This window comes from Mirounga leonina, unplaced genomic scaffold (genome assembly GCF_011800145.1).
Source record: "Mirounga leonina isolate KUSES-001 unplaced genomic scaffold, KU_Mleo_1.0 Mir_180, whole genome shotgun sequence".
NCBI classification, from domain to species: Eukaryota; Metazoa; Chordata; class Mammalia; order Carnivora; family Phocidae; genus Mirounga; species Mirounga leonina.
In genome coordinates this window covers 26,896,345-26,923,966 of record NW_023270469.1, presented here as the reverse complement: position 1 = coordinate 26,923,966, position 27,622 = coordinate 26,896,345, and the positions used below count along the sequence as shown (strand labels likewise).

The 27,622-nt window shown below is 51.0% G+C and overlaps 2 protein-coding genes across 4 annotated transcripts in view; one reads left to right on the top strand and one right to left on the bottom strand.

Annotated features, from left to right (window-relative positions):
• The first annotated feature begins 4,830 nt into the window (after positions 1-4,830).
• On the top strand, positions 4,831-12,909 carry ARL2BP (ADP ribosylation factor like GTPase 2 binding protein). 3 transcript variants are annotated; one of them, XR_004682882.1, is made up of 7 exons: positions 4,831-5,173; positions 5,918-5,979; positions 7,756-7,862; positions 9,308-9,393; positions 9,607-9,703; positions 10,245-10,465; positions 12,635-12,909. XR_004682882.1 is itself a non-coding variant. In XM_035025138.1 (7 exons), the coding sequence occupies exons 2-7, from the start codon at positions 5,586-5,588 to the stop codon at positions 10,344-10,346; spliced, it is 459 nt and encodes a 152-aa protein (XP_034881029.1). In that variant the 5' UTR covers positions 4,831-5,173; positions 5,404-5,585; the 3' UTR covers positions 10,347-11,665. The 3 variants fall into 3 exon arrangements, 2 of the variants coding, with proteins under 2 accessions (XP_034881029.1, XP_034881028.1); XM_035025138.1 differs by lacking the exon at positions 12,635-12,909 and adding an exon at positions 5,404-5,590 and having other exon boundaries at positions 10,245-11,665; XM_035025137.1 differs by lacking the exon at positions 12,635-12,909 and having other exon boundaries at positions 10,245-11,665.
• Positions 12,910-13,567: 658 nt separating this feature from the next.
• The window catches only part of PLLP (plasmolipin), a 19,552-nt gene continuing 5,497 nt past the window's right edge, over positions 13,568-27,622 (bottom strand). The window contains exons 2-4 of the mRNA XM_035025136.1: positions 18,310-18,483; positions 16,007-16,129; positions 13,568-14,702 (exon numbers count right to left, since the gene is read on the bottom strand). Coding sequence (XP_034881027.1) covers positions 14,586-14,702; positions 16,007-16,129; positions 18,310-18,483 — 414 coding nt within the window. The 3' untranslated portion in view covers positions 13,568-14,585. The remainder of the gene's footprint in view (positions 14,703-16,006; positions 16,130-18,309; positions 18,484-27,622) is intronic.

Here is a 27,622-nt window from a genome sequence, read left to right as displayed (position 1 = left end):
ACACCTCACAAACCCAGAGCAGCTCTTTCTGCCCACAGGTCCTGTCCCTGTGCTTTAATAAAATCAGCTTTTTGCACCAGAGACATCTTAATTCTTGGTCGTCGGCTCCGGACCTCACTTATATTCTAAAACTTCATCAGAAGGGGGCAGAAGAAACCTCACTGAGGAAGTAATATTAGTAAAAACTCCAAGGAAAAAGTAGGACGTGGCCAGGCAGAGAGACTGAGGACAAGCTTCTAGGACCACACAGCTATGGGAACACAACATTCTAGGTGAAGGCCTAACTAAGGAGGAAAGCTCAGTAAGCTTCAGGATCTGATGGGAGGCCCCCATAGCTCGTAAGTTAGGAACAGAGAGTAGAACAGTGTGCTCCCGTGTTGGAGAGGTCAGGGGACTGCTCATGAAGTCATGCTGAGGATTTTGTATTTTATCAAAAGTGCAACAGAAAACAAAAGAGTTTAAGCATGGAAGTGCTTTGATAATTTTAAAAGATAGCCCTGGCATCTATATGGAGAATGGAAAAGATGGGGGGGGCGTGCAGGACAGAGGACGAGCAAAACATGGAAACAGTCCAGTAGGGAGACTTTGGAGTCCAGCAGAGTGGTGAAGGTGGCCTATAAATTCAGTGGAGAAAAACAGCATTGATAGGTAATCTGTCACAAATCAAAGGAATGCAGGAGCCTATTAGCTTTCTAGAAATCTACCCTTGAATTTTGTTCATAAGTTGTAATCTTGGAACTGGTTCAAAGGGAAAGACCATATAGAAAACTAGGGAATAACAAGCAATGTGGAAGAGAATAAACAGTAGATCAATATTCTGCATTGCATGTAAGCATTTTAAGAGAAATTGAAAGCTAGGCTTTTACTGATGATATATTGTACCACAGAGAAAAAAAATTAAGTTAACGGCATTTCTCCAATGATTTATTGGGTAAATGCTCCCAGGGTTCTAGCAAAAAAAAGTTTTTAATGAATTGCTATCTTTTTGGAATGATTAATAAAGCAAGGTAAAGTTATGGTGCCATTTGCACACCAGGAAACAAGGATTCAATCACAGAAATCAAAACAATTTCATTTGCAGAAAATGACTCTTGCATGAATTTCCAACACCTTGAATATGTATCCAGGAAACAAACCGTCCAACTAAGATCAGCTCTTTCCAAGACTGGCCATTTTTTATTTATTCACTTAAAACAATTGTTTTAAAGGTTTTATTTATTTGAGAGAGCGAGTCAGATCATGAGCTGGGTGGGGGGGAGAAAGAGGGACAAGCAGACTCCACACTGAGTGCGGAGCCCAACAGGGGGTCCATCTCACGACCCTGAGATCATGACCTGGGCAGAAATCAGGAGTGGGACGCTTAACCGACTGTGCCATCCAGGTGCCCCCAATTTAATGTGGGAACATCTGGGTGGCTCTGTAGTTTGATTGTCTGGCTCTTGGTTTCGGCTCAGGTCATTATCTCACTGGCTGTGGGATCAAGCCCCCTACCCAGCTCCTCACTCAGTGGGGATTCCGCTTGAAGATTCTCTCCCTCTGCCCCTTCCCCCTCCCAAATAAATAAATCTTTTTTTTTTTTTAAGATTTTATTTTTTTATTTGACAGAGACACAGAGAGAGAGGGAACACAAGCAGCGGGAATGGGAGAGGGAGAAGCAGGCTTCCTGCAGAGCAGGGAGCCCAATGCGGGGCTCAATCCCAGGACCCCGGGATCATGACCTGAGCCGGAGGCAGACACCCAACGACTGAGCCACCCAGGCGCCCCCCAAATAAATAAATCTTAAAAAAAAATTTTTTTTAATGCTCTACCCACAATCAAAGGATTTAGGAAATGATTATTAATGGAAAACATTTAATATCTCCAAGTAAGTTTTAAATTTTTCCTTTAAAGGCCACCATTCTGTCTTGAGCAGAAAAATACCATGTTCTGATTTCTAGGAGTATTGTTTGAGAACTCAGGGATTGGAGCCATATATAAGCATGACGGTTAAACATGCCCTTGGGAATAAGCCTGGACCCAGTTCCAGCTCCCTGATGCCACTTATCACCTGTATGCAAGTACTTCTAAGCCTTTGTTTCTTAATCTGTAAGATCAAGATAACAAAACCTTTAGAAGTTTCTTTTTTTCTCAGAGTTTCAAGTATTTCAAAAAGACAATGTGGGCGCCTGGGTGGCTCAGTTGGTTAAGCGACTGCCTTCGGCTCAGGTCATGATCCTGGAGTCCTAGGATCGAGTCCCGCATCGGGCTCCCTGCTCAGCGGGGAGCCTGCTTCTCCCTCTGGCCCTCCCCCCTCTCATGTGCTTTCTGTCTCAAATAAATAAAATCTTTAAAAAAAAAAAAGAGACAATGTACTTATATAAATGTTTAGCACAGTAACTGGCACATGCCTGAGTAAATGGGTACCTATTATTTATGCCCATTTGTTCTTTTTTTTTAATGACTTTTTATTTATTTATTTGACAGAGAGAGACCGTGAGAGAGGGAACACAAGCAGGGGGAGTGGGAAAGGGAGAAGCAGGCTTCCTGCTGAGCAGAGAGCCCGATGAGGGGCTCGATCCCAGGACCCTGTGATCATGACCTGAGCCGAAGGCAGAAGCTTAATGACTGAGCCACCCAGGCGCCCCGCCCATTTGTTCCTAAAGCTGGACATGGTGGGGGCGCCTGGGTGGCTCAGTTGGTTAAGTGTGACTTCTCTCTCAAAAAATAAATAAAATCTCTTTAAAAAAAAAAAAAGCCAGACATGGTGAAGTGAATTAAAAATAGCCACAAACTGTTTGACATCCCTCCCATCTATATAAATGAGGTTTATGTACCCTCCCCTAAAATCTGGATGGGCTCTGTGTCTGTCTGACAATAGAATTCAGTGGAAGTGAGACTGTGCCAGTTTCCAGTCCCTAAATGACTGGCAACTTCCACTTCCTGTCTCTTGAAATATTTGCTCTTGGACCCGGCCACCATGGTGTGAGAAAACCCAAGCATCCCTGAGAAGACGTACGGGGAAAGAAACTGAGGAGCCCCCTCCCTGCCAACCACCAGTCCTCTAACAAACATCCACAGCTGAGCTCCCAGCCAAGAGCCAACAATAATTTGCCAGTCATGTGAGTGAGCATGTTGGAAGAAGCTCCTCTAGCCCCATTCCAGCTGCCCCAACTGATGCCAAGTGGAACAGAGACTAGCTGTCCCTACCAAGTCCTGCCTAAATTGCAGATTAGTAAGCACAATAATCGTTGTTTTCAGCCACTAAATTTTGGGGTGGTTTGTAACAGCAATAGATAACCAGAACAGATGAAATCATCAAGTTTCCTACTCCACTCTGATCCCATATATGATTTAGAAGTAGAAAAAGGGTGGGCAAGTTCATTTAGTCCAGAAGAAATAAGTGGTTTATAAAGAAAAATAGGTCATGAGGAAATGCTGAGGTTGCTTTGAGCCGCAAAACCAGCACTTAGCTTAAATGTAATTCAGTCTAGTTAATCAGCAAACCTTTATAGATACCTGTCTTCTACTTGGTGCTGACTATAGTACCTCTGAGAACTGATCTCGTTCACCCTGGATATAACAGTGTCTTGGTAACCATTTTTAGTTCCAGAACCCAATGTTACCTTTTTTTTTTTTTTTTTTTTTTGAGAGTGATAGAGACAGCAAGCATGAGTGAGAAGGGGAGGGGCAGAGGGGGAGGGAGAGGACAAGCAGATTACTGGCTCCATCCAATGACCCGGAGATCACCACCTGAGCCAAAAACAGAGTGGATTGCCCAACCAACCAACTGAGCCACCCAGACACCCCTTCACTATTTTATATCCATTCAAAATGTCAGTTCATTCAGGCTGGCCATCTGACCCTCAGATCAAACCTAAGCCAGACCTTAAATCACTCTAGACATGTACCACACATTTGGCCCAAGGTTATAATGCAACCAAAGACACATAACGCCTAGTGGTCCAATCAAGAGAAATCAGCTCTAGGGAATCCTTTTGCAAAATTTGGCAGTTTGGGAGAGGAGTTTTCCTGGAACAAAGTTACCCGATTTCTGATTACGTTGATTCAGTGACTGTCAACTTTTATCTTGCCTAATTAGCCAAGGAACTAATATATGCCAAATAATGTTTATGATGTGAACATTATCCTTTTGTGTGACTATTATCTTTATGATGTAAATTACAAGACGTCTACCTCTTGCGGTGGGCTTTCTTTCCGCAAAAGGGAGTAACTGTCTTGAGAATCAGAGTCTGCATTATCTGATTCAAAAGCTAAGGGATTGGCTCCCAAGAAATCTGCAGTTTACAGTGCTCTTAAAACCCACTTTAAACGATTTAATCTTTTTAAAAAGATATTTATTTTAGAGAGAGCACAAGGGATTGGGGCAGAGAGATATGGAGAGAATCTCAAGCTGACTCCACGCTGAGTGCGGAGTCCCACGCAAGGATGAATCGCAGGATCCTGAGATCATGACCTGAGCGGAAATCAAAGAGTCCCACCCTCAAGGACTGAGCCACCCAGGCGCCCCCTATTTAATCTTCTTAAATCCTGTAATTTATTCCCAAATTGCAAGTGAAGAAATTGAGGCTCTTCGCTTCCATCCCTTCCTCCATAAAATGGGGGCAATGGGAGATTTAACCGCCACAAAGCGAGAGAACACTCCCGTAACCCCAAGCAAGCGCCCCATGGAGTCTCCAAAGGCTTCCCCTAGCGCCTCTCAATCCCTTTCCCTCACTTCCTCGCCCCATCTTTGCCCCACCCCCGGCGTCAAGCAGCGCGGACCTGCGATTGGCTCTCGGGAAGCGCGAGGCGGCAGAAGGGGTTTGGTGGCCGTGGTGACGGGGGGCGGGGCGCGGGCCCGGGCTGTGGGTAACTGACGCCCGGACCCCACAGCGGCAGCGGCGCGCACTGAGAGGCCTGGCCGGGTGTGGGGGGGCCCCGCAGGCGCGTAGCCGCTGCCGGGGAGCCTGAGGCCCGGGCCTCGCACGCAGGGCCTACCCGGCTGCGCCGTGAGCGGCCGCGGCGTCGGCGGCGAGGCCTCCTAGATGCGCGTGGGGGCGCTACGGAGCAGAGCGGAGGCTGGGCCCGGGCCGCGAGCAGGGTAGGAGGCCGCCCGGCCCGCTCGCCCCGCGGTGGATGCGGCGGCGGCGGCGGCGATGGACGCCCCAGAGGAAGAGAGCTTCGCGCTGGCCTTGTGAGTGACGCCGCCCGGCAGTGCCGGCGCTCGCCTGGGCCTCCGCCCTGTGAAACGGTGTCCTGGAGGGGGAGATGGGGGTGAGGGACCGCCAAGGCTCCGCCCCAGTCCCGCCGCCGACTGCGCGGCCGCAGCGACCGCCGGGTTCAGGCCGGGAGGACGGGAGCGCGGGGAGAGTGTCACGCGATGAGCAACGCCTCCATCACAATCCTCCCGCCCCCGACCCTTAGTCGTCAGCAAAACCTGGCAGCTTTGAGCTGCCCAGGCCGACCACGGGTCAGAGGACCTTCCACCACCACCACTTCCACCATCAACTCCTTCGGGGACTCCTGATCCGATTGCCCCCCAGGCCAGTATCTCGCTGGCGCCAGGTTCACGCTCACAAGCCGATAGGTGTGGGGTGATAGCGAAGATGCGGTGAGTAAACCTGAAGGACAAACATGCGAGGAGCCTTCAGATGTGCCCTGCGAGCCGTTGCTCCCCTTTATTTGTCCCTTTTGTGGCTCCTTGTGTCCTAACAGGTTTTCTGAAAATGGAGCCATTCAACTTCGATGTCACAAATGTGTCAAGTGGGTTTTCCTGTTCGGAATTGCTACATTAGGCAATAATCAGTCTTAATTCGTTGAAGCTGGGTGATGGAAAGTTCACTTTGCTGTTCTTTTTTAGGCATGTTTGAAAATGTCCCTGATACACTTTTTTAAGCGAATTCTTTGAAACAGCACCTAATCCAGTTCTATTTTTCAGCTCTTCCGCCTCTGATGCAGAATTTGATGCTGTGGTTGGATATTTAGAGGACATTATCATGGGTAAGCTTCCTTGAGCCTCAGTCTAACCTGTGCTCTAAATTTAGTTCTTAGACCCTTGCGATTTGGAGAGTTAATATTGAGAGAAAACAGCAAGCTGAATATAAATTTTAATGTAGCACAGAATAATATTAAGTAAGCCTTACTGTGATTTTAGAGGCAAACATCCCCCATGGTTTTAACAACTAATAACCATAGCTTCAGGTCCTGGGAGGGACTTATTCAGGTAATGGGGCCCTAGACTTCAGGAGCCTCTTGGCAAAACTTCAGGAGCGACTGACCTACTTTATTTCAGAGAGTAAGAGGAGTTCCATCTTTCAGTTTTGAGCTTTAACGTTTTCATGACATGAACCACAGCGTAATACCATAGCCATAGCACACGTGTCCATGAAGAAAGTAAGTGCCATACTTCAGCTGGTTCTGTATTTTCCTGGGTTCTGAGTTCCTCTTTGTGCATTCATTTTGGTGCATACAGACCTGCTAAGTATAATAAGCAGTAACAGGCACCCAAGGTTTAAGACAAATAACATGGGAGTGAAAAACTTTGAGAAAACTTTTTTTTCTTTAAATGAGGCAAAAAAAGGGACTCCGTTATTTTGGTGGTATTTCATAATCTGTGTTTCGTAGTCTAGTCTAGTCTGAAAATTACTGACCCAAGCTTTTGTATCTTCAGGTCCCAAAAAGGTTCACACCCTTAACACCTAAATACAGAGGTTTCACCAGTAAGCCCTTGTCCTGTGTGAATCTGAGGGCTTCTGGGGAATCCTCAGGAATACTTTTGAGTTCTTCCATCCATTTGGGCACCCTGTGTGCCATGGGAAAAGGAGCCTTTTTAAAGTTCAGGGTATTTATCCTAAAGGCTAGGTCACTTGTGAAGCTTTCCTTTTATTTTCAGAATATTCTCTTCACTTGTTAAAATTCCTTATTCTTTCACATTTAGGTGTTTGCTATAAGCTAATCTCTATACGAATCCTCTGAATTCCACCTGGCAATCCTTTATGCTTTATGATAGGTACTCTATCATCCTCATTCGCTAGTTGACAGAAGTGGGGCTTAGAGATACTAGGAAATGTCCCCAAGGTCACACAATTTAAGTGACTGAGCTAGGATCGGAGCCCATATGCTTAATCACTACACTGTTTCCACCATAGCTGCTGAAATCCTATTAAAAGAGAACCATCCTGGGGCGCCTGGGTGGCTCAGTCGGTTAAGCATCTGCCTTCAGCTCAGGTCATGATCCCAGGGTCCTGGGATTGAGCCCCGCATCAGGCTCCCTGCTCAGTGGGGAGTCTGCTTCTCCCTCTCCCTCTGCCCCGCCCTTCCACTCAAGCTCTTCTCTCACTCGTTCTCTGTCTCTCAAAAAAATAAAATCTTTAAGAAAGAGAGAGAGAACCATCCCATTCCTTTGTGGAAAAGGAATGTAAAGGAGTTCCCAAGCCACCGTTTGGGTGTGTTTAAAATGGACCAAAGGATGGTGGTAATGGTTGCACAACAACGGAGATGTACTTAATGTCACCAAACCACACTCCAAAATGGTTAAAATGGTGAATTTTATGTGATTGAAAATATTAGCATTTGTTATTAATAAAAAGACTGGATTGGGCTCTTTGAAAGTCAGTGTCCTGTTGAACACTTCCTTAAAACATCTTTAGTTTTCCCTCTCCTAGAGACCGGCCACTGAGAAAGCCGTTATGCTGGCGCAGAATTCCTGCCTGTTTATCAGTCAGAATGGTTTTTAGTCTCTACTGAAAAGCATAAAATTTCCCTATTGTGGTTCAGATGCCGAGTTCCAGTTATTACAGAGAAATTTCATGGACAAGTACTATCAGGAGTTTGAAGACACAGAAGAGAATAAACTCACCTACACGCCTATTTTTAACGAATACGTAAGTGGTTTTGTTTCTCTCCCCGGAGATTAAGATTTAAATTCACATTTTGTGAATTTAAAACCAAAAGATGTTGACGTTTGCTGCACTTTTAGAAGCTGCCACCAATACCTGCCAGGAGTTGTTTAGAATCTGGTCTAGTTTTCACCTCCCATTGCTTTCCTCTGCAGTGTTTGGTGATTTTTGTCCAACTTCTGTTTTAAAAAATGGCTTGATTATAGTCCTGTTTTCAGTTATAATCAGTTATAATATATGGGTTCACAATACCTTGCATTCATATGCTTTGACCTTTGGACTTGCACACACTACAGTTTACCCTCAAACAATGTGAGGAGGGGCACCTGGGTGGCTCAGTCGTTGGGCGTCTGCCTGCTTCTCCCTCTCCCACTCCCCCTGCTTGTGTTCCCTCTCTCGCTATGTCTGTCAAATAAATAAATAAAATCTTTAAAAAAAAAAAAATGTGGGGACTAGGGGTCCCGATGCCTGTGCAGTCCAAAGTCCCTGTATAACTTCTGACTCCTCAAAAATGTAACTACTAATAGCCTATTGTTGACTGGAAGCCTTACCAATAACGGAAATAATTGATAAACACGTATTTTGTAGAGGTATCCTATACTGTGTTCTTCTAATAAAGGAAGCTAGAGAAAAGAAAATGTTATTAAAATCATAAAGAAAATACAATTAAAGTCCTGTATTGTATTTATCAAAAAACAAACCAAAAACAAAACCCACATATATGTGGAGCCACGCCGTTCAAACCCTTACCGTTCAAGGGGCAACTACTTTTTTCTACTACATGTCCAGTTAGGTACTGCATGACTGTTAGGCAGAAGTGAAAACCAAGACCGAGATCATTAATTAGTTGGTGGGGAGACCAAGACTAGAACCCAGGAGTCTCAACTCCGGACCCTCAGGTTTTTCCATTGTGCTGAGGCCTCACGTAACCTCCTGGAACGATCTCGTCTGTCTGAGCAAAGGTCTGATCCTCCCCCACTTTCTTAACCTCAGAAACATGGCGGCCTCGACGGTTTTCTCCAGACGGGCCTCCGCTTATAAGGAAACCGATTACCTGCAACAATATGCTTCTTTGTACGTTCTTTTTACAGATTCCACCTACCCAAGAAAAAAGGTCCTACTTACTCCATTCCCGGCTTCCTGTCCCGGGGCGGGGCGGGGGGGGCGCCCTGCTGTCCGCTGCCTCCACCTACGGCGGCGCGGTCGTTTGTCGCAGGGCGGTTCCCTGCGCAGCCGCTGTCCCGCGTGGGCCAGGGCGCATGCTCAGTGAGGACGGGCGCTGCATTGTGGTTCTGTGGTGTCCCCAGCGCTCGGCGTGGAGCCTGGCACACAGAATAGGCTCTTAGAAAATGGTTGCAAAGGGCTGGAGGCCGGGCTTTCTGGAAAGCAGCCTTGTTTTCCTAAAACCAAGATCCTTTCCACCGCGACAGATTTCTTTGGTAGAAAAGTATATTGAAGAACAGCTGTTGGAGCGGATTCCTGGATTTAACATGGCAGCTTTCACCACAACTTTACAGTGAGTTGAGCTTGACTCTGTTTTTTTCTCCCCCTTCCTCCTCCTCCACTCTGAAAAAAGACCCTCCTTTTTCTTCATTGCATGAACGTGAAGGTTAGAGCACTTGGTGGTCAGGTCCTGGGGTGGGAGGCCCTCAAAAACCCTCTGGTGGGATCTTGAAGAGACAGAATCGGTTTCAGTCTTTGATGAAACAGCCATCCTTTTCTTTTGCAGGCACCATAAAGATGAAGTGGCTGGTGACATATTTGACATGCTGCTCACGTTTACAGATTTTCTGGCTTTTAAAGAAATGTTTCTGGACTACAGAGCAGTAAGTCACTCTTGCTCACTTTGTCAGCCACATCGGACCACTGAGCAAATTCCAAGTAGACCTGTCAAGCACAGACCAGCTGCCAGGTTTCTCCCCACGACTGGCCAGTGTCAGTCTGGTAGCTAGCAAGGTGTCAGGAGCATAGCTGCTTTCCCCCATCAGGGGCCCAGTACCCTTACTGAGGGACTGCATGCTTAGGTTTTGTCACAACAGGTCCCAGGTACCTCTTATACACCCTAAATAATCAAAAGGACAAAACCGAAAAGCAGGTCTCATTGCCTTGCCTCTCTCATAATGCAGGCTCTTAATAGGAAAAAATATATTTCAGTGAAGAGAGGGAACACTTTTTAATGACGGGGCCAGTGCTGAACAAGAATGCAAAATAACTTCCTTCCCTCTCCAGTCTGCTCCCCTGTGGCCCACCCTCCCAGCCCAGCACCTCCTAACCCCATGCCAGAGACAGGGTTCTGAGCTTTCTAGAAAGGACTTTTTTTCCCCCTCCTATTCCTTGCCTCTTAGGATTGTTTTTTTTCTCACGCAGGAAAAAGAAGGCCGGGGACTGGACTTAAGCAGTGGTTTAGTGGTGACTTCATTGTGCAAATCATCTTCTGTGCCAGCTTCCCAGAATGACCTGCGGCCCTAGGTCCCACCACCAGGCAATGCGATCTTTCTGGACATTGCCAGCCGATAGACTGGAAGAGGCTCTGGCAATGTGACAGAATACATGTTGGAAAGACTGCTACTCTGCAACTCCTTATTAATGTTAAGTATTGATGGGTTAGAAGACAATTGTCTGAACCTCCTGAGACCCTGAAGCACCTTCTCATGTTCAGTAATCCTAGCACTCCTCCCCAAGCACACCCCTCTCAGGCCTCTGCGTCAGGCTCCGCCAGAGCAAGCCCAAGGCCAGCATTGCCCCTTCCCCAGCATACGTGTTGGTAGGTCAGCAGCATTTGGAAGAACCCACCATCTCCAGCCCTCTTTGGCTCAGCAGGCTCTGCATGTCCTCCAGGCTTTTTGTGTGCTCACACAGCCCTCTGTATTAATCCCTCTCAGACTTGCAGCCTCAATGGGCTTTTTGCCTGTGGGGTAACGTGTCTCTAGGCTGTTAGTCAAGCCAGCTGCCCGCCCAGCTGAGCTTTCTGCATCTCATCCCATTCCAGCTAGTTAGAATCAACTGAGAGATGTCCCTTGCCTGAAGCTACACGTGAAAATCATTTCCTTGTCTTATTTTGCAGTCCTTGCATTACTGTCTTCTGCTGGTCCTGATGTGGTCTGTTTCTAGAATTCTCTTAAGCATTTTTAGAAAAATATTTTTATAGAAAAATACTCAGGCTAACCTAGTGGATATAATCTTGGAGCTTCCATGATTACCCACTTAAAGATCAAAGTATTATATGCTGTGTGCTTTTTAGCTGTTAGTGCTACGAAAGCAAAAATGCTTTCTACGTTGGCCTTCCTGGTTTACTGGGTGCCAACAAGTGTGTGCTTATGCTGGAAGTAGGCTCAAAGGTCTCCCTTTCCTGCAGCATGTTAAGTGTTTGTACAGGTTTGCTAAAACCCTTTCTGTATAAATAAATTTGTTAGGTTTTCTGTTGGGGTAGGGTCTCTGTAGTTCCTTCCTCCTATCAAAATCTCCCTACCAAGATGGTGTTCCACTGAGCTAGTTCAGCATGAGTTAGGAGAGAGCAGACAGCTTTACTGGTCACCTGTATGCTTTGATTTAGCACAGTATTTCATAGAAATTACTGACCAGAAAACACGGATGTCCCATCTCTAGAAAGAAAGAACATGGTATTTCAATTCCCAGTGTGTACCCTCTATTGTTTTTAAGTAAAAATGAGACTCTATACGGATTTCAGTCACCTGTTCTGGTTTTAAAGTATGAGCTATATAGACTGTGTTTTTCTGTACTGATGTATGGCGCTTATTAAATACTTTTGTACCATGAGTAAACCTGGAGGTGCGTTGCAAGAACTGTGATTCTTCACAGGGTCTTCCCTTCTTTACTGTCGTGGCTGCCACTGGGTCACTGCTACTCTGGTCTTTCACCCCTTTCAAGCCGAAGACTTGCCAGCTTTTTCAAATGCTGCCTCTCCTGGCCTTGCTTTCCCTTCTTGCCCTTTTGATAAAGAGGCCTGCGCACTGTAGGCCCAGCATGTTCGAAGTACTTGAAGACCTGTTGGTCGGTCTGCCTGGTGGGAAAAAGCCATGGATGTCGACAAGTCCAAAGAATCACTTACGAAAAACGAAAACAGAGGCAAATGGTTCTTTTCCACTCAGAGGGAAAAAAAAGCAGGAAGCCTGTTGTAGCTAAATATTAGCAGATAGGCTTTCTGATTTCTTATAAAACAAACTAGTGGGGCGCCTGGGTGGCTCAGTTGATTAAGTGTTTGCTTTCGGCTCAGGTCATGATCCCAGGGGTCCCAGGATTGAGCCTGCATCGGGCTCCCTGCTCAGCAGGGAGTCTGCTTCTCCCTCTCTCCCTGCTCATGCTTGCATTCGCTCTGCAATAAAATCTTAAAAAAGACCAAAAAACAAAAAAACCACGAACTAGAAGCCTGTCTCTGTCCACACAAGAACTTCTGTTCTCGTGTGTCACCTCTGAGGGGCTCAGGGCTGGTGGAGCCTCCTCACCCGTGGAAAGCAATATTCACCTGAACTGCGGGGTCGAAGGATCGGGGAGGCACAGGCCTGAACCAAAAGGGAGGAGTCTGAGCACACTGACATCTGCAAGGGAGTAGACTGTTATAGCAGGTCAGAAACATTGAAGACTTCCTTACAATTTTGTGTCCTCTTTAGCCTCAAAAGAAAATGGGTCGATCCTTAAGACTGAACTCTCTTCTCTGGTTGAATCCTGGAACAACTAGAAACTGATCAAATTCTGAGACACTTGAGAATAAAAAGGGCTGCTGTTTGTGTTTCCAACAGGCAGAACTGGACCTGTCCGGGGCTGACTGGGACGTGGGTGTCTGGCCACACCCCCAAGGCCCCCCCCCGCCCCAAGCTGGAGTTGTTGCCACAACTGTGCGACTCGCTGTCCCGCCGTCTGCAGGGCTCTGTCCCAAGACCCCGCCCCCCCATACCTGAGATCACGGATAGCACTGAACACTCTCTACTGTGTTTTTCCCTCTACATCCCCCCCATGATAAAAGTTCAATTTCAAAAGGCATAGTAAGAGATAAAATAAAACCATTCTAACAACATACTGTTAACAAAAGTTACGTGAGTGTGGTCTCTCAAGATCTCTTACTGTCCTGTACTCTTCTGATGATGGGAACTGACACAGCCCCGACAGAGGAGGGCGCAGGAGCCGGGAGCAGAGCGACCTTGCTGTCAGCCTTCTCAGGAGGATCATCTGCTTCCCAACCACCGTTGGCCACAAGTCACAGAAACCGCAGAACGTCAGAATGTGAATCGGGAGACCGCTGTATTTACATTCTGATTGTCCCCGGGTTGTCCAAAAAGGACCCAGAGGTGCCCAAAAATGCCTTCAGCCGATGATTCAAAGCATGTGACTTGGTGGCAGCAGAAGCACGAGCTCAGTCAGGAGGACTGCCCCTCGCTGTGGTCTGCGCCAGCTTCCCGAATCAAGCGTGGCCATTGGCTTTGATGACATGCTCCCTGAATTGCACAAAACCTTCCAGGGAGCTGACAGGAGGGCAATCTTGAGTCCAGCAAGATGACCTAATGAGCCTAAAGCTAGAGTCATGATTTAGTATTCAACGGAGACCCTTGTGAGAGTAAAAGGGGCTGTTCAACCTGTCGGGACACACGGCATTAGGCAGGGCCGTCCCCGGCAGGGCAGGCAGGAAATGGGTCAGGCCGCCTCCGGTCAAGGACGTCACGGGTGCTGCTGAGCGACTCCAGAACCGGACTTGCCCTCCACAGGCATCTGGAACCCCTGTCACTGCCATCCTTACCTGCACCTTCCCAGAATTTATAAGCATCTACAACCAGGATTACCCAACACCTTTTCCAAATAAGTTCTTCCATCTTTATTTTTGTAAAAAAAAAAAAAAAAACAAAAAAAACAAAGTCACCACCAAGCACAGGACAACTCACCAGGCAAGGTCCCGGTTCCCTCTCCCTCCTCCATGGCCCCCGTGCCTCATCAGCAGGGTCAGGGAAGCAGTCAGCATGGTTAGCTTTTCCCCAGGGGAGTATTACAAACAAGGGCTGGGGAGAGGGAGGAAGGCCGGCTGGGTATTTCATCACTGAAAAGTTGCTTCCAACCGACTGTTTGAAATCACTCGCACATTTGGAATGCAGGAAAGGAAGACCATGCTGTCAGATACCATAACACTCTTTCCACAAAGGTCTCAGAGTCCTGAGTTCAAGCCCTGCACTGGGCTCCACGCGGGGCATGGAGCCTACTTACGAAGAAACAAACTGTGTTTTAAGGAATCAGACCGGTTTCGAAAACTTGCTCTGCAGTCCCAGAACAAAGACTAAGATAAATACATGTAGCTTGTTAGGCTTATTCTACGGAGGGTCGGGGGCTGCAGGTCTGGAGTCCTTGTTAGTGCACTTAGTGTTGGTGAGAAGCCTGGGCCCCAGCCTGGGACACTGAAGTCAAAAGACAAAGCAGAGACACTGACAGCCCCGTATCCCCCGTCACCTTCCACTAAATACGGACGATGGGCAGACGGTCTCAGCCACTGGCCTCCTTCCAGCCCCTGTGCGTGCTGACTTGGGCCAAACCAGAGGATGGATCCTGATTCCTTAGGAGTGCTGGGTGAGCCCGAGTCTGACGAGCAGAGCAAGTGTAGTCCCTTCCAGGCCGACTCCACAGAGGGCTCAGGCCTCGGGCTCACGGGCCGCCCCACGCTGGGACCCGGCTGCAGCCTTCAGCCCCAAGGTGGGCCATGGCACGGGCGGTCTAGGCGTAGCCCCCAGCCATCTGACTGGTGGCTGCATTGCTGCCCACTCCCCGCCAGGCCTGGAAGCTGAAGAAAGCGCTTACTCCGTAGGCAATCATCACTAAACACGAAAAGAACTGGAAGAGGAAGACACCAGAGCTGAGTCAGTGTGCAGCGTGGCCCTGGGCGGGGTGGGGGGGCCACAGGGGGAACAGATACGAGCCCCAGACAGCCTCAGACAGGCACACACACACACCCGGAGTAGCGCCCCCCAGTTAACTAGAACAAGCCGCTCTGGTAGCCACGCCAACTCCAATTAGCCACACACTCATTTCCCACGTATTTGTGGGGGTGCCGACGTTACATTCTTGTGGGGGAAACCATGACTAACCACGCAGGCAAGGTAGATCAGACTGACACGGGCTATTGGACAATGTGCTGAGAGTGACCGAGGTGTAGGAACTCCCAGACACACATCAGGGACTTAGTTTTAAAAAGACAACGTTCAGGGCGCCTGGGTGGCTCAGTCGTTAAGCGTCTGCCTTCGGCTCAGGTCATGGTCCCAGGGTCCTGGGATCGAGTCCCACATCGGGCTCCCTGCTCCACGGGAAGCCTGCTTCTCCCTCTCCCACTCCCCCTGCTTCTGTTCCTGCTCTCGCTATCTCTCTCTCTGTCAAATAAATAAATAAAATCTTTAAAAAAAAAAAAATTATAAAAAGACAACGTTCAAAAGGTACCCAAGGAATTTTCTGGAATCAGTTCAAAGATGCCCTGCAGCCACATTCTGAAACTGAGGAAACCCACGCCCTGGTCTCGCTCCTGCCCTACCCTGGACTGCGCCTTGGTGTGTTCACCTCTCTGAGCCTCAGTTTCCTTGTCTGTCCAGAGGGGACAGGACTGGTAGTTCCTGTCCCCTCACTGTGGAAATCAGGGGGTCCTGTGAGGAAATGTCTGTGCAGGGCCCATGGACTGAGGCGTGACAGGTGTGGACGAGGGTTACTGGTCTGCCGCTGGCTGCTTGATGTGGATGGAGCCCAAGTTTGGGCTTCCTGAGAGCTATAAATCCCCCCAAATGGTTTCAACCAAAAGGTCTGCATGCACCCTTTTCAAGAACGGTGGGCAGTTTTTAACAGATTCTCCAAGGGGGCACGGGACTCTAAGTCAGTATGGAGCACCTGCTTGCCAGCAAAGTTCAACAATGAACCCAAAACTTCCATTTACCATCAAAAGTATTTCCCAAGTGTTCCGGTTCCTTGAGGTTTACTGCTAATTATGGAAGACAAAGCTCAGTGTCCCTGAAGCCCCCGAGAAGGAGGTCCCTCGGGGGTGGCAGGTGCTGGCCTCGGACCAGAGAGTGGTAGAAGTCCAGGGGCACAGACTTGGTTTGACCCATTCCCTGCCCCCATCACTGCCAAGAGCGCCCCCGGGGAACCATACTCACAGAGGCCGCCGCACGCTGGTTATAGGGCCGGGTGCCCTTCAGTGACGTCAGCTCGACGGCGGCAGAGCAGGTGATGAAGGCCGTGATGTAGAGAACAGTGGCGCCCACGTTGAATATCATTAACTGGAGGGTAGGGGGAGAGGAGAACAGGCTTAAGACAGCAGACTCTTACATTAAGTGTGGAACCTCTTGGTTCCCCCACACATACCTGGCACACCCCTTTAGTATCCAGAACAGGGGCGGGGGCTCAAGGATGGGGACGGATACTACACTCCTCGGGATGGCAATCCACATGGGGTCAACCCGGAGGCCATCTGAGCGGGGAGCGTAAACACACGTAGGGCTGAGAGGGGAGGGGAAATGATGAGAAGGCCTGAAGTGATCTGGTCAGGGGCGGTGACAGCCCCACAAGGCAAAACCCCATTCCCAATGGTAGGAGACAAAGCCAAGGCCATCTCTGAGAGCACCAGCTAAAGAATTCCAGGGCCACGCTCTTCCATGCAAGCTTGACCCCCTTGGCACTGTAGGTCTTGGTCCTGAGGCTGGCCCTGGGAAGACCTCCCATCCCTCTCTGCCTCCAGGGGGAGCAATCTGTGTCTGCCTTTGGGCCACATCCTAGGCTCAAGGCCGCCACATCAAATGCCAGGGTGAGGACCCAGCAGAATTCTGGGCCACTCTGGCAGAAAGGACCCTCAGCTGACATTCAGGCCCGAGTCCCATTTCCCCAACCGCTTGGCCCCTGGAGCCAGTAAACAGTCTTAGCAGAGACTGCAAACTGGTGGACCTCAGGCACATTTGGTTCAACCTATATAGATTAAAAAAAAAAAAAAATTGCCAACATTCTAAAATGAGATTTCAAATGAAAAGCTGACGATCTCCTATAAAACTTTCAATCTTAAAATATTAAGATTTGGCACCAAGGGGCCCACTCCCACTGAGAGTAGGAGCCGGGCAGAGGTGGTTCCCTATGGAGAGGCGGGTACAGGTTCTCCAGAACCCCTTCTTGACCTATTTCACTCACTCACCTTGCCCAGGCCCCATAGGGGGCTTGTAGCCCCCATCCCAGAAAATGCCAATTTGACAAACCCAATCCAGTCATCTCTAGATGCAGTCAAGCTTCATCTGCTAATAAGCCTAGGAGTCTAAGAGACACTGCCCTGCTATCTTGGCCCAGGAAAGGAGCCTCCTTCCAACAACAGCTGTGGCCGGAGCCCCAGATCTGTGCTCAGAGACACTGAGGTCCCCGCCATCTTGGGAGATTTCTTTCTTCAAAGCTCCTAGGACATGGGGCCAGGGCTGGACCTAGCCAGGAAGTCCGGCCATCCCCTCCTCATCCCAGGATCTTCCCTCCAAGCCCAGCGCCCACCACAAACACTGCCTGGCTCCTGCCAGTGATGTCAAGATCTAACAAACCCGTTCTGTCTTGAGGATGACTCACGTTTCCTCAGTTTAAACAGTCATTGAATTCCAAACAATGCCGCCTAGTCTCGGCCTTGCTTGCCTTACAATCATGTGCCTCTCTTGCCTCACTGCTCACTGAAAAGCCTCAGACCCCAGCTGCAGGAGTTTTCCGGGTCAGAGAAAAAAGCCCAGCAAGCTTTCTGTTATCTGGCCGGGGTACTTCCTATGGCCACTCTCAGCTCTGTGTGCCGAGGAGACTGACCTGGACAAAGCGGAGAGGCTACCCTCTCCTGGGCTGTCGGGACCTCATCCTGGGTAATTCCTGATAGCTCAGCCCAGCCCCCAGGCTCAGGGCTGCCAGAGTCTGACAGAACTCCTGCAACACAGGTTCAAATCCCAACTGCCCCCCAAACCAGAAAAACACTTTCAAGATTCCAAATGCAGCGGGTTCTCCATTTAAGAGCCCATCATGGGGCGCCTGGGTGGCTCAGTGGTTAAGCGTCTGCCTTTGGCTCAGGTTGTGATCCCAGGGTCCTGGGATCAAGTCCAGCATCGGGTTGCCTGCTCAGCAGGGAGCCTGCTTCTCCCTCTGCCTGCTGCTCGCTCTGCTTGTGCTCTCTCTCTCAAATAAATAAATAAAATCTAAGAAAGAAAAAAAAAAGAGAGCCCCTCACTTCTACTCCCTTCCCTGAAGAAAGCCAAGCCTGTGTCCTCCCTAATTTGTGGCCATCGATCCTCCCTCCCCCACTCAGCTCTGCAGCTGGCTGAGAGCCAACCCCCACCAGCCACTTCTCATGTAGGGAAGGTGGCTCTGTCACAGCTGCTCCCAGAGGCAGAGGGGTCAGCCTGGAAGCAATGCCCCCCCACCCCAACACACACACCGTGCTCCCACTGGGACTCACCACCAGCGGCCAGGGCACCATGTACATTTTCATGTGCAGCTGAAACAGGTAGAGGATGAAGAAGACGATTGTCACCAGCCAGAGGAAGACAGCCACAAACATGACCCAGCCGTAGGCCGGGTACAGGTGGTATGGGGTGTCGGCAATCAGGGCCCACACCAGCAGCCCCAGCACCTGGAGGGATAAGACAGGGCCAGAGTCCCCAGAGCCCCCACCACTCTGGCTGGAGGCCACGGGGCTCCCTCTGCAGGACACACTTCTCCTTTAGTCAAGAAATATTTATTTGGCTCCTACTGCATACCACTGTATACCAAGCCCTTGCCTGGTAACTCTTCCTTTCGGGTCTCAGCTGAAATGTTGCACGCTATGGGACACCTTTCCTGCTCCTCCAGTCTGGGTTCTAGAACCTTCTTTTGTGCCTGCCTGCCCCACCCCCCCAGCACCCACCACCCAGGACCAGGATTCTGTTTCCTTCCCCTGACTTTTGAGTTCCCTGAGGGCAGGACAGTGACTGTCTCATCCACAGCTGCATCCAGGCGGCCAGTACACCTCCCATGGAGCCATCCTGGCCTCCTCCACGGCTTTCACCCCTTTCCTTGCTGCCCAAGATCCCCGAGGCTGGGGCATCCTCCCTTCTCCATAAAGGCATGCTTTGGAATCTCTGGAGCTAGGCATGATTCAGCGCTGGCTGCTGAGGCAGGGATGGTCTAGCGGGGGGCTTTGGAGAAAGGCTCCTTTGCTGATGAAGAAGCACAAAGACAACTGTGCCTCTTCTTCCTTGGATGGCATCCAGGCATTGTGGCAGCAAGGCTCCAGGGGACCCTGCCACAGCCAGAAAATGAGCCAACCAGCAGACGGATCACAGAGAAGAGGCTCAGGAGCCAGATCCATCTCTGGCTGCCGGTTCTGGAGACAAAAACTCCCCTGGCCGAAAGCTCCTATACCGGCCCCTGGAGAGCTGGTGCTCACCCTGGAGCACGGCCAGCACCAGGCACCTGCTGCACATGCCCGCCCCAGTGCCCCTGCCAAGGATCAAAGGGATGTTTCCGTACCCATCCCCCTACATGTGCGCAGTCAGGGCAGGAATGATCTTAGCCAGGTGGGCCAGGAGTCCAGAAATCCCTAGGAAAACATTCCTTTCTCCTCCTCCTGCCCCTCCTGCACAAGAGGCCTGGGAAGGGTGTGGTTGGCTTTCTTCCCACTGTGAAGTGGGAGGTGGAGCCCCAGGCCTGGGAGCCAACAGCTGGGCTTCAATCCTGCCCATGCTGTGGGACCCTGGGCAAGCACCTTTCCCTCTCTGTGCAGCTCCCCGGGGGCAATTCCAGTCTCCCCGCCAAAACACAGGTCCCGGGAGGAATCTGAGCTTGGTCACTGCTGTATCTCCAGGGCCCAGCGGTGCCCATATTACCTGCTCAGTACATATGTGCACAGAGCTAACGAGCCTCAGTTTCCTTATCCGTGAAATGGAGGTCAGAAACCTGCCCTGCACAGGAAGCAGGTGTGAAATCGGTGGACGTGCTGCTGGCCCTGCCCCCCTCCACCCAGGGAAAGGTCTCAGCCCATGGTGGGGGGGTTGGGGTGAGAAAGGCATCCACTCCTTCTCTCCAGCAGGGATGCCACCCACATGGCTCCCCGCCGGTCTCAGGGCTGCCCCCTTTGCGCTCCCCGCCACCCACCAGAGACGGCCTGGCAGCGGCCCGTGCGGCCCACTTTGCAGGCGAGGAAGGAGGGACAGGTGGCAGGGCCCTGTGCCTGCAGGAACACAAGCCGGGGGCAGAGCCGGTGAGGACCCAGAGCCGGGGTGTCTCAGCCCAGGACCCCCACCTTTTACCACTCATCCTCAGGACACCCTGCCCGAGACAGACATATCAGGGGGGCCAAGAGCCCCCAGAGCTGGGTGAGGCCACTGCTCTGAAGGAGAACCACCCCCCCAACTCAGCACTTTCCAGGACCCTCCCAGGTGAGAACTGGACTCATCAGGGACAAACAGTCATCTTTCCACTTCAGTCAGAGTCCTTATGAGCCTCCAAGCCAACGTGCTGCCTGTTCCAACCACCAGAAAGGGAAGTTAGAAAAGGCACTGAACTGAAAATCAAGAGAAGACCAATTTGGGTTCACCCTAATGTGCACCTACCAATCAATTATCGTTATGATTACTCCTAGATCTGGCCACAACAACCACTGAACGCCCTCCGGCTCTGTGCCAGGCCTCAGGTAAGCCATGAGGTTCACGGTTTCCCCATGACCCCCTCATCGGTTGGTACTATGTATTTTCCCCATTTTCCAAACACAAGCTCAGAGGGAAATGTGGCTGTAGCCACCCAAGGTCAACCGGGGGGGAAAGAGCAGGGCAGGATTTGAACCCAGACTAGTGAGAGTTACTTAGTGATGTGTGAAAGGCGAGAGGACACCTGAAGCTGTCTCCTGGCTCTGCCCTGCCCTCCAGCCCAGCCCCGGGTCTCCAGATCAGCAAGTGCAGCCTCTGAGAGATGAAGCCGCCAGATAAGCAGCAGGAATTTCTGGGGTTCCTCCTGGCTTTGCCAACCTGGCCCTGTGCCCCGGGAGCTGCCTCGGTTTCTGCCCTCAAACAAGGAAAGGTCCACTCATCCCCTCGGAACCAGATAGACTGGTTTTTCCCGTCCACTCTCCCCCAGCCCCAAGAATCTGAACGGAGCACCCCAGCCTAGGGCCCCAGGGAGACCCCGCTCAGGACAGGGCGGTCCCACATACACCGACCCCTCGGCTAGCCTGAGCGGCCTCCTCTCCCTCCGGCTGTGGACCCGTCCTCTAGCCAGAAGAAGGGGCCAGAGGACTTGTCCTGTGGTCCACTGTGCAAGAGTAAACCCCACTTGGGGTGCCTGGGTGGCTCAGTTGGTTAAGCAACTGCCTTCGGCTCAGGTCATGATCCTGGAGTCCTGGGATCGAGTCCCGCATCGGGCTCCCTGCTCAGCAGGGAGTCTGCTTCTCCCTCTGACCCTCCCCCCTCTCATGTGCTCTCTCTCTCTCTCATTCTCGCTCTCTCAAATAAATAAATAAAATCTTAAAAAAAAAAAAAAAGAGTAAACCCCACTTTCCAGAGAGAGGGGGACAGCAGGAGGTAGCCGAGGGTGGAGAGCAGAAGAAGGCCACCTGTCTCCAGGGCCTGGCCCAGGCTCCTCGGTCCAGGACAGTCGCCTTGCAGCTCAGATGCCCCTCTCTGGGATCATTCATTCAACAAGTATCTACCGGACACGTACTGCCTTGTGAGCCAAACAGACAAACAGCCCTGCTCTCCCATTGTTCCCTCTCTACTGAGGGGACCCAGATAAAAGCCCAATGCATTGGTGAATGCAAGCGAGCCACCGGGTAAGTGCTATGGGAAAAATGCAGCTGAGAAGAGACAGGCAGTGGGGTCATTTGCAATTTCAGGTAAGAGGCCAAGAAGGATCTCACTGGGAAGGCGACCTGTGAGCAGCCGGAACAGCAAGGACTGAGGCCAGGAGAGAGGCACAGAACGGATTCTCCTTCAGAGCCTCCAGAAGAAACCAACTATGCCAACATCTTGTGAACTTCTAGCCTCCAGGACTGTGGGACAGTAACTTTCTACGTAGAGTCTGAAGCCTCCCAGTTTATGGTGTTTTCATTATAGCAGCCCCGGGAAACCAATACATCTTAGCTACTCTTTGACAGCAGATGGATGTCCTGATCTGACTGTGATCCCGCCATCAGTTTTGATGGAAGGCTGGCCCACTAACTCCCTGGGTCAGGCTCCGGCCCTGCCAACTTACCAGCTACGTGACCTGGGCCAAGTCGCTGAACCTCTCTGTGCTTTAGTGTCCTCATCTTCAAAATGTGCCTACCTCAGGGGGTAGTTCTGAGATGAAAGTAATATACAGGGACGCCTGGGTGGCTCAGTTGGTTAAGTGGCTGCCTTCAGCTCAGGTCATGATCCCAGGGTCCTGGGATCGAGTCCCACATCAGGCTCCTTGCTCAGCAAGGAACCTGTTTCTCCCTCTGCCACTGCCCTCCCTCTGCTTATGCGCACGCTCTCTCTCTGACAAATAAAAAATCTTAAAAAAAACTTAAAAAAAAAAAAAGGTAATATACCTAAGGGACTTAGATAAACGCATTCTACTGTCATTATCAACCTGAGAGGCTGGAATGTGGGTTTTCCAATCCATTCTCTGCCCACGTTCCTAAGGTGGTAGCAGTAATTCTGTGCGCAGTTCCTAGGGGTACGAGGCCTCATTGAGATAAAGAATATTATCTAAACTTAAGCACCAGGCTCGGTGCCTGGCAGCTAAAGGCCCCATGCCATTGTGGGCCCCACCTGTCTTTCAGATAAGGCAGCCAGGCTTATCTGAAGGGAGGCCCCAGAAGGGCAGCCCCGCTGGGACCAACCCAGCCCAAGACCGCCTCCTGGAAGGGCACTCCCTCTGTTCCTCACAGGCTGAGGGGCTCTGGGGAGAAGCCCTCATCCTCAGACCTCAGTCTTCCCCTCAGTACAATGCGAGCAGGGAGGTTTCACTTAGCGCTCTCCAAGCCTCCCTTCAATCTGGGCCTGACACTCCTCAATTGCACACCTTCCCCAGGGGGGCCCAGAACCCTCTCCCCCTGGTACGGGAGGGACTCCACCAGCCCCAGCACTAAGCTAAGTCTTCTCCCGCCCAAAGACGGTCACTCTTCTAATCCCTCTCCACTTCCTGGGCTGGGTCAGACCCTTGTGGATTTGCTGTGTGACCTTGGGAGAGTCTCCCAAACTTTCTGGTCTGTTTCTTCATCTGACATGTGAGAGGGGTGGGCAGGTACACCCATCCTGGTCACCTCACAGGCATGTCACTGCAAGTAAAATGCCGTGAAGAAAAAGTCAATAGCTGTAAGTGGTCAGGTGTGGTATGAGGGCTGCTGGGCTCTGGGGAGGGAGATGGGTGGGGGGGCGAACCTCCCAGAGTGGGGAGCCTCCAGGAGGGGCAGCACCTCAGAGCCTGGAGGCTGACACTGGGGACTCAAACTCAGCAAGGCAGGCAGGTCACAGAAATGGCCAAGGAGGGCCGGGGCGGGGGGGGACTGCAGAGCTGAGAGCAGCCTGCTGGCATGGGGGCGGGGGGGAGGGGAATGATGCCTGGGGTAACCAAGACTTCCAATTTTCCAAGAGACACTAGAAATCTGAATTTGTATGTGAAATCTTCAGCTTTTTAAATGTTGGCAATGAACCCAAAGGTTGCGGAGACAATGTGAGGATGGGGCCCATCCAAAAGCCTCCAGAACTCCCTTCTCCCCACTGCACTTTCCAGGAAACTGAGGCCCAGGGGCGACATGAACCCTTCTGGGGTTCCCCCTCACAGGGACACATCTGGGCAGCTGAGGACACTCTGAACTTGGCCTGGCCAGGCCCAGCCTCCACCCCCGCCCTGGCCCTTCTCCTGACAGTGAAAGGGACTTTATGGGGACAAAAAGCCACCCATTGTGTCAGAGGAGACAAAGGCGCAGGGGACAGAGGCTCCGGGGCGCCTGAACTGGCCACAACAAATCCATACACCACCCCCTCCCTGTGCAGAGGCGGCGGGCTGGGGAGGGGGGGACAGAGGGAAGGCTCCCTGGAATCCCCGCACTGTAAACCCCGGGCACTCAGGAGTCCTGGGGGCCGCCTCCCAGCTCCACCACCGGCGGCCACAGGTTTCACGCCTCTCAGCCTCCCTTTCACTGCAAAGCCATCATTTGGTCATTGAACAAAGTCTCCTGAGGGCCCGCTGTGTGCCCGGCACCCTTACAGACCCTGGGGGTGAAGCAGGGAGCCCGCAGCCAAGTCCCCCCGCCCCCGCACACACGCACGCACGCACCTCCCGGCCTGGGCTGTTGCAGAGAAGGTGGTGAGGATGGAAATGCTGGCTCAGGGCCTGGTTCACCTGCTGGCTTTCCAAATGCGGCCTGTCACATTACTTGCTATTCCTCAGTCTTGAGTCTCGGAACTGCGGTTTTTAAGCCCTAGAGATGGAAGCGATTTCTGCACACCTACCCCAGCAGCCCCCAGAGCCCCCCTAGCGAGGACCTCCGGTGCATGTGGGCACGCTGCATGTGGAGGGGCCCACTGCTACCGTGGTGACTTTCAGAGTTTTAGAAAAATCTTCCCAACATTAAGCTCAGACTGCCTCCTGCATATCCCCATGCCAGTTCCCAATCCCTGCACTGTGGCCCGGGGGGATGGAGCTGCCCAGAGGGGAGGAAGGGTTTCCCTGTGGAAGGGTCTCCACATTACAGGAGGTGGGGACACTCTCCTGAGGACCTGAGCAGAGAAGGGCCAGGGCAGACCTCCAACCCCTGGGCAGAGGGGATGACAGAAGCTTCTGTTCTTAGCAACCCCCAGGGAGGGGCAGTGGGGTTGGCCCTCCAGAAAGATCTGGCTGTTGACGCACATGGAACTTCATCAAACTTGGGAGGTCTGGCGTCCACCCTGGGAACAGGGTGATGGGGGAGCCGGAAGTGAAGCTCTTCCTTACTCCCTGGACTTCCTTCTTCAGACACCGGCTCTAGTTCTGATCCTGGCAGTCATGACGAGGGTGACCTTGAGCAAACCCTGCCCCATCTCAACTTCAAGGAGGGACAGGTGACCTCATCTGGCTAACCTCACAGAGGGCAGCAGATGACCTGTCTGCCCACCCCCACCCCCAAATTAAAGCTGGAACAGCCTAGTACAGGCCCAGGTCAGTTGCCCAGCAGCTCATATGCTGAGTCCTGCCTAACCTTTAGCCCTTGTCTCCTTGTCCTGACTGTCCCCATGTGTGAGCTCCTGGGGTGCCACCCTGGCCTCTCCCTCTTGGGCAAACAGGACAGGCCAACCCAGACCAACAGCAAAGGGCCTGTTAATATCCAGGGCCGAGCTCACTGGGCTGCCAAGAAAACCAGCTCACCCCTCCCTGCCCACCAGGCAGGTTCCCAGTGGCCATGGGGACCAGGGCAGCACCCCTCTGGCTCCCCGAGACCACTGATGAGCAGGAAATCAGGGCCTGGGCCTCACTGAATTCCACCACCAACCACTCACCGGCGGTCAAGGGGTGACCGCCACCTGACCCTGTCACACATACAGAAGCAGCAACCATCCACCATCCACCATACGTGGACAGCTCTGCAGCCTCTTTCCATGTACACCCGGTTAAGAAAACCACCTAAGGTCACCCAGCCCGTAACATTGAACTCAAGGCTATGCTTGCTGCCGTGTGTTCATGGGAGGGTGTCTTCCCCAAACGGGTCCTGAGGGGCCTTCAAGGGCCACCTTCACAGTTTTTGTCACAAGCACAAACTACCTGTACTACATTTTTGCTCTGTCTTTTCATGTATTTGAAAGATTTTTCAATAAGTTGTATCATTTATTTTTAAAATACGTAATCTGGGGGCGTCTGGATGGCTCAGTTTGGTTAAGCGACTGCCTTCGGCTCAGGTCATGATCCTGGAGTCCCTGGATCGAGTCCCGTGTTGGGCTCCCTGCTCGGCGGGGAGTCTCCTTCTCCCTCTGACCCTCCACCCTCTCATGTACTCGCTCTCTCTCATTCTCTCTCTCTCAAATAAATAAATAAAATCTTTAAAAAAATTTAAAAAATTTAAAAATTAAAATAAAATACGTAATCTGTATGACATGGTGGGTAACAAAATGGGTGTTTTTAGCATGTCTCCCTCCTCTCCTAATACTCAGTTTCTTCCCCAGGGGCAACCAAGAGGGGTTTCTTAGGTCTCTCTTCAGAGACTGCACACGCGCACACACACACTTTAAACAGGTGTTGTCTCTATTTAGTCTCTCTGTATTTCTCCCATACACGATAGTATTCTACACACACAGTTTTGCACCTTGCCTCTTCCACTGAACCATACAGCCTGGAGACTGTCCATCATTACATAGAGAGCTGCCTTCCTGTCTTCTGGGAGGGGTAAGTCATTATCTTTTTACGAACTGCATGATATGCCACTGTACAAATGTACCGTAATTTACTGTAACAGTGCGTGTCAACTGTTTCAATTAAAAAATAAATAAGGGGGGGGCGCCTGGGTGGCTCAGTCAGTTGGGTGTCTGCCTTCGCCTCGGGTTATAATCCCGGCGTCCTGGTATTGAGCCCTGTGTCGGGCTCCCTGCTCGGTGGGGAGCCTGCTTCTCCCTCTCCCTCTGCCTGCCTACTTGTGATCTCTCTCTCTCCCTCTGTCAAATAAATAAATCAAACCTTTAAAATACATACATACATACATAACTAAGTAAGGAATGCCTGGGTGGCTCAGTCGGTTAAGCATCTGCCTTTGGCTCAGGTCATGGTCCCAGGGTCCTGGGATTGAGCCCAGCATTGGGCTCCTTGCTCACTGGGGAGCCTGCTTCTCCCTCTGCCTGCCACTCCCCCAGCTTGTATGCTCTTTCTCTCTGACAAATAAATAAATATTTAAAAATAAATAAGGGGCGCCTGGGTGGCTCAGTTGGTTAAGCGACTGCCTTTGGCTCAGGTCATGATCCTGGAGTCCCGGGATCGAGTCCTGCATCGGGCTCCCTGCTCAGCGTGGAGTCTGCTTCTCCCTCTGACCCTCCTCCCTCTCATGCTCTCTGTCTCTCATCCTCTGTCTCTCAAATAAATAAATAAAAAAAATCTTTAAAAATAAATAAATAAAATGCTGATGGGAAATTAAAAAACAACAGAAGTCTGTGTGGCATAAAAAAACACTATGAGCAAAGTCAAAAACAACACTAGGAAAAAAATATCTGCCAATCATCTGGCGGTCCTAGCAAATGGTAAGAGACTTAGGATGCCGCAGAATGGAGAAAGAGGACAGACAGACAGCGAGATACAAACAACTCTTCAACAACGTGTTTTTCCAAGGCCAACCTCATTCATAAGGGAACTACAAAACACTACTATCCCGAGCAATGGGAGGGGCACAGACCCAGGTGTTGATTCACCATGCTGGTGACCCGTCTGGAGGGCATTTGGCAAGCTCTACCAAAATCACGCACACACACACCCAGAGCCAGCAGTCCCATTTCTGGAAATGTACTGCACAGATGCGCTCAGTGGCTCGTGTGGGCTCATTCACTGCAACAGGGTGTGCAACAGCAAGAGTGGGAACCCCAGGTGTCTGTCCACAAAGGGATGGGCTACACAAGTCCCACGGCAACCACACAATGGAACACTGCGAAGCCCTAAGACAGAAGTGACCACACTCCATACACGGAGACAAGACCACCAAGACACATTTTTACATGAAAAAGGAGCAGGTACAGAAGGATGTGGATGGAGGGGCGCCTGGGTGGCTCAGTCGTTAAGCGTCTGCCTTCGGCTCAGGTCATGATCCCAGGGTCCTGGGA

What these genes read in the sequence shown, in the direction of transcription:
- ARL2BP (XM_035025137.1), top strand. Translation starts at nt 5,136, where the DNA reads ATGGACGCCCCAGAGGAAGAGAGCTTCGCGCTGGCCTT. An exon ending in TTTAGAGGACATTATCATGG is followed by an intron (nt 5,980 to 7,755) that starts GTAAGCTTCCTT and finishes ATTGTGGTTCAG; the next exon opens with ATGCCGAGTTCCAGTTATTA. An exon ending in CGCCTATTTTTAACGAATAC is followed by an intron (nt 7,863 to 9,307) that starts GTAAGTGGTTTT and finishes CCACCGCGACAG; the next exon opens with ATTTCTTTGGTAGAAAAGTA.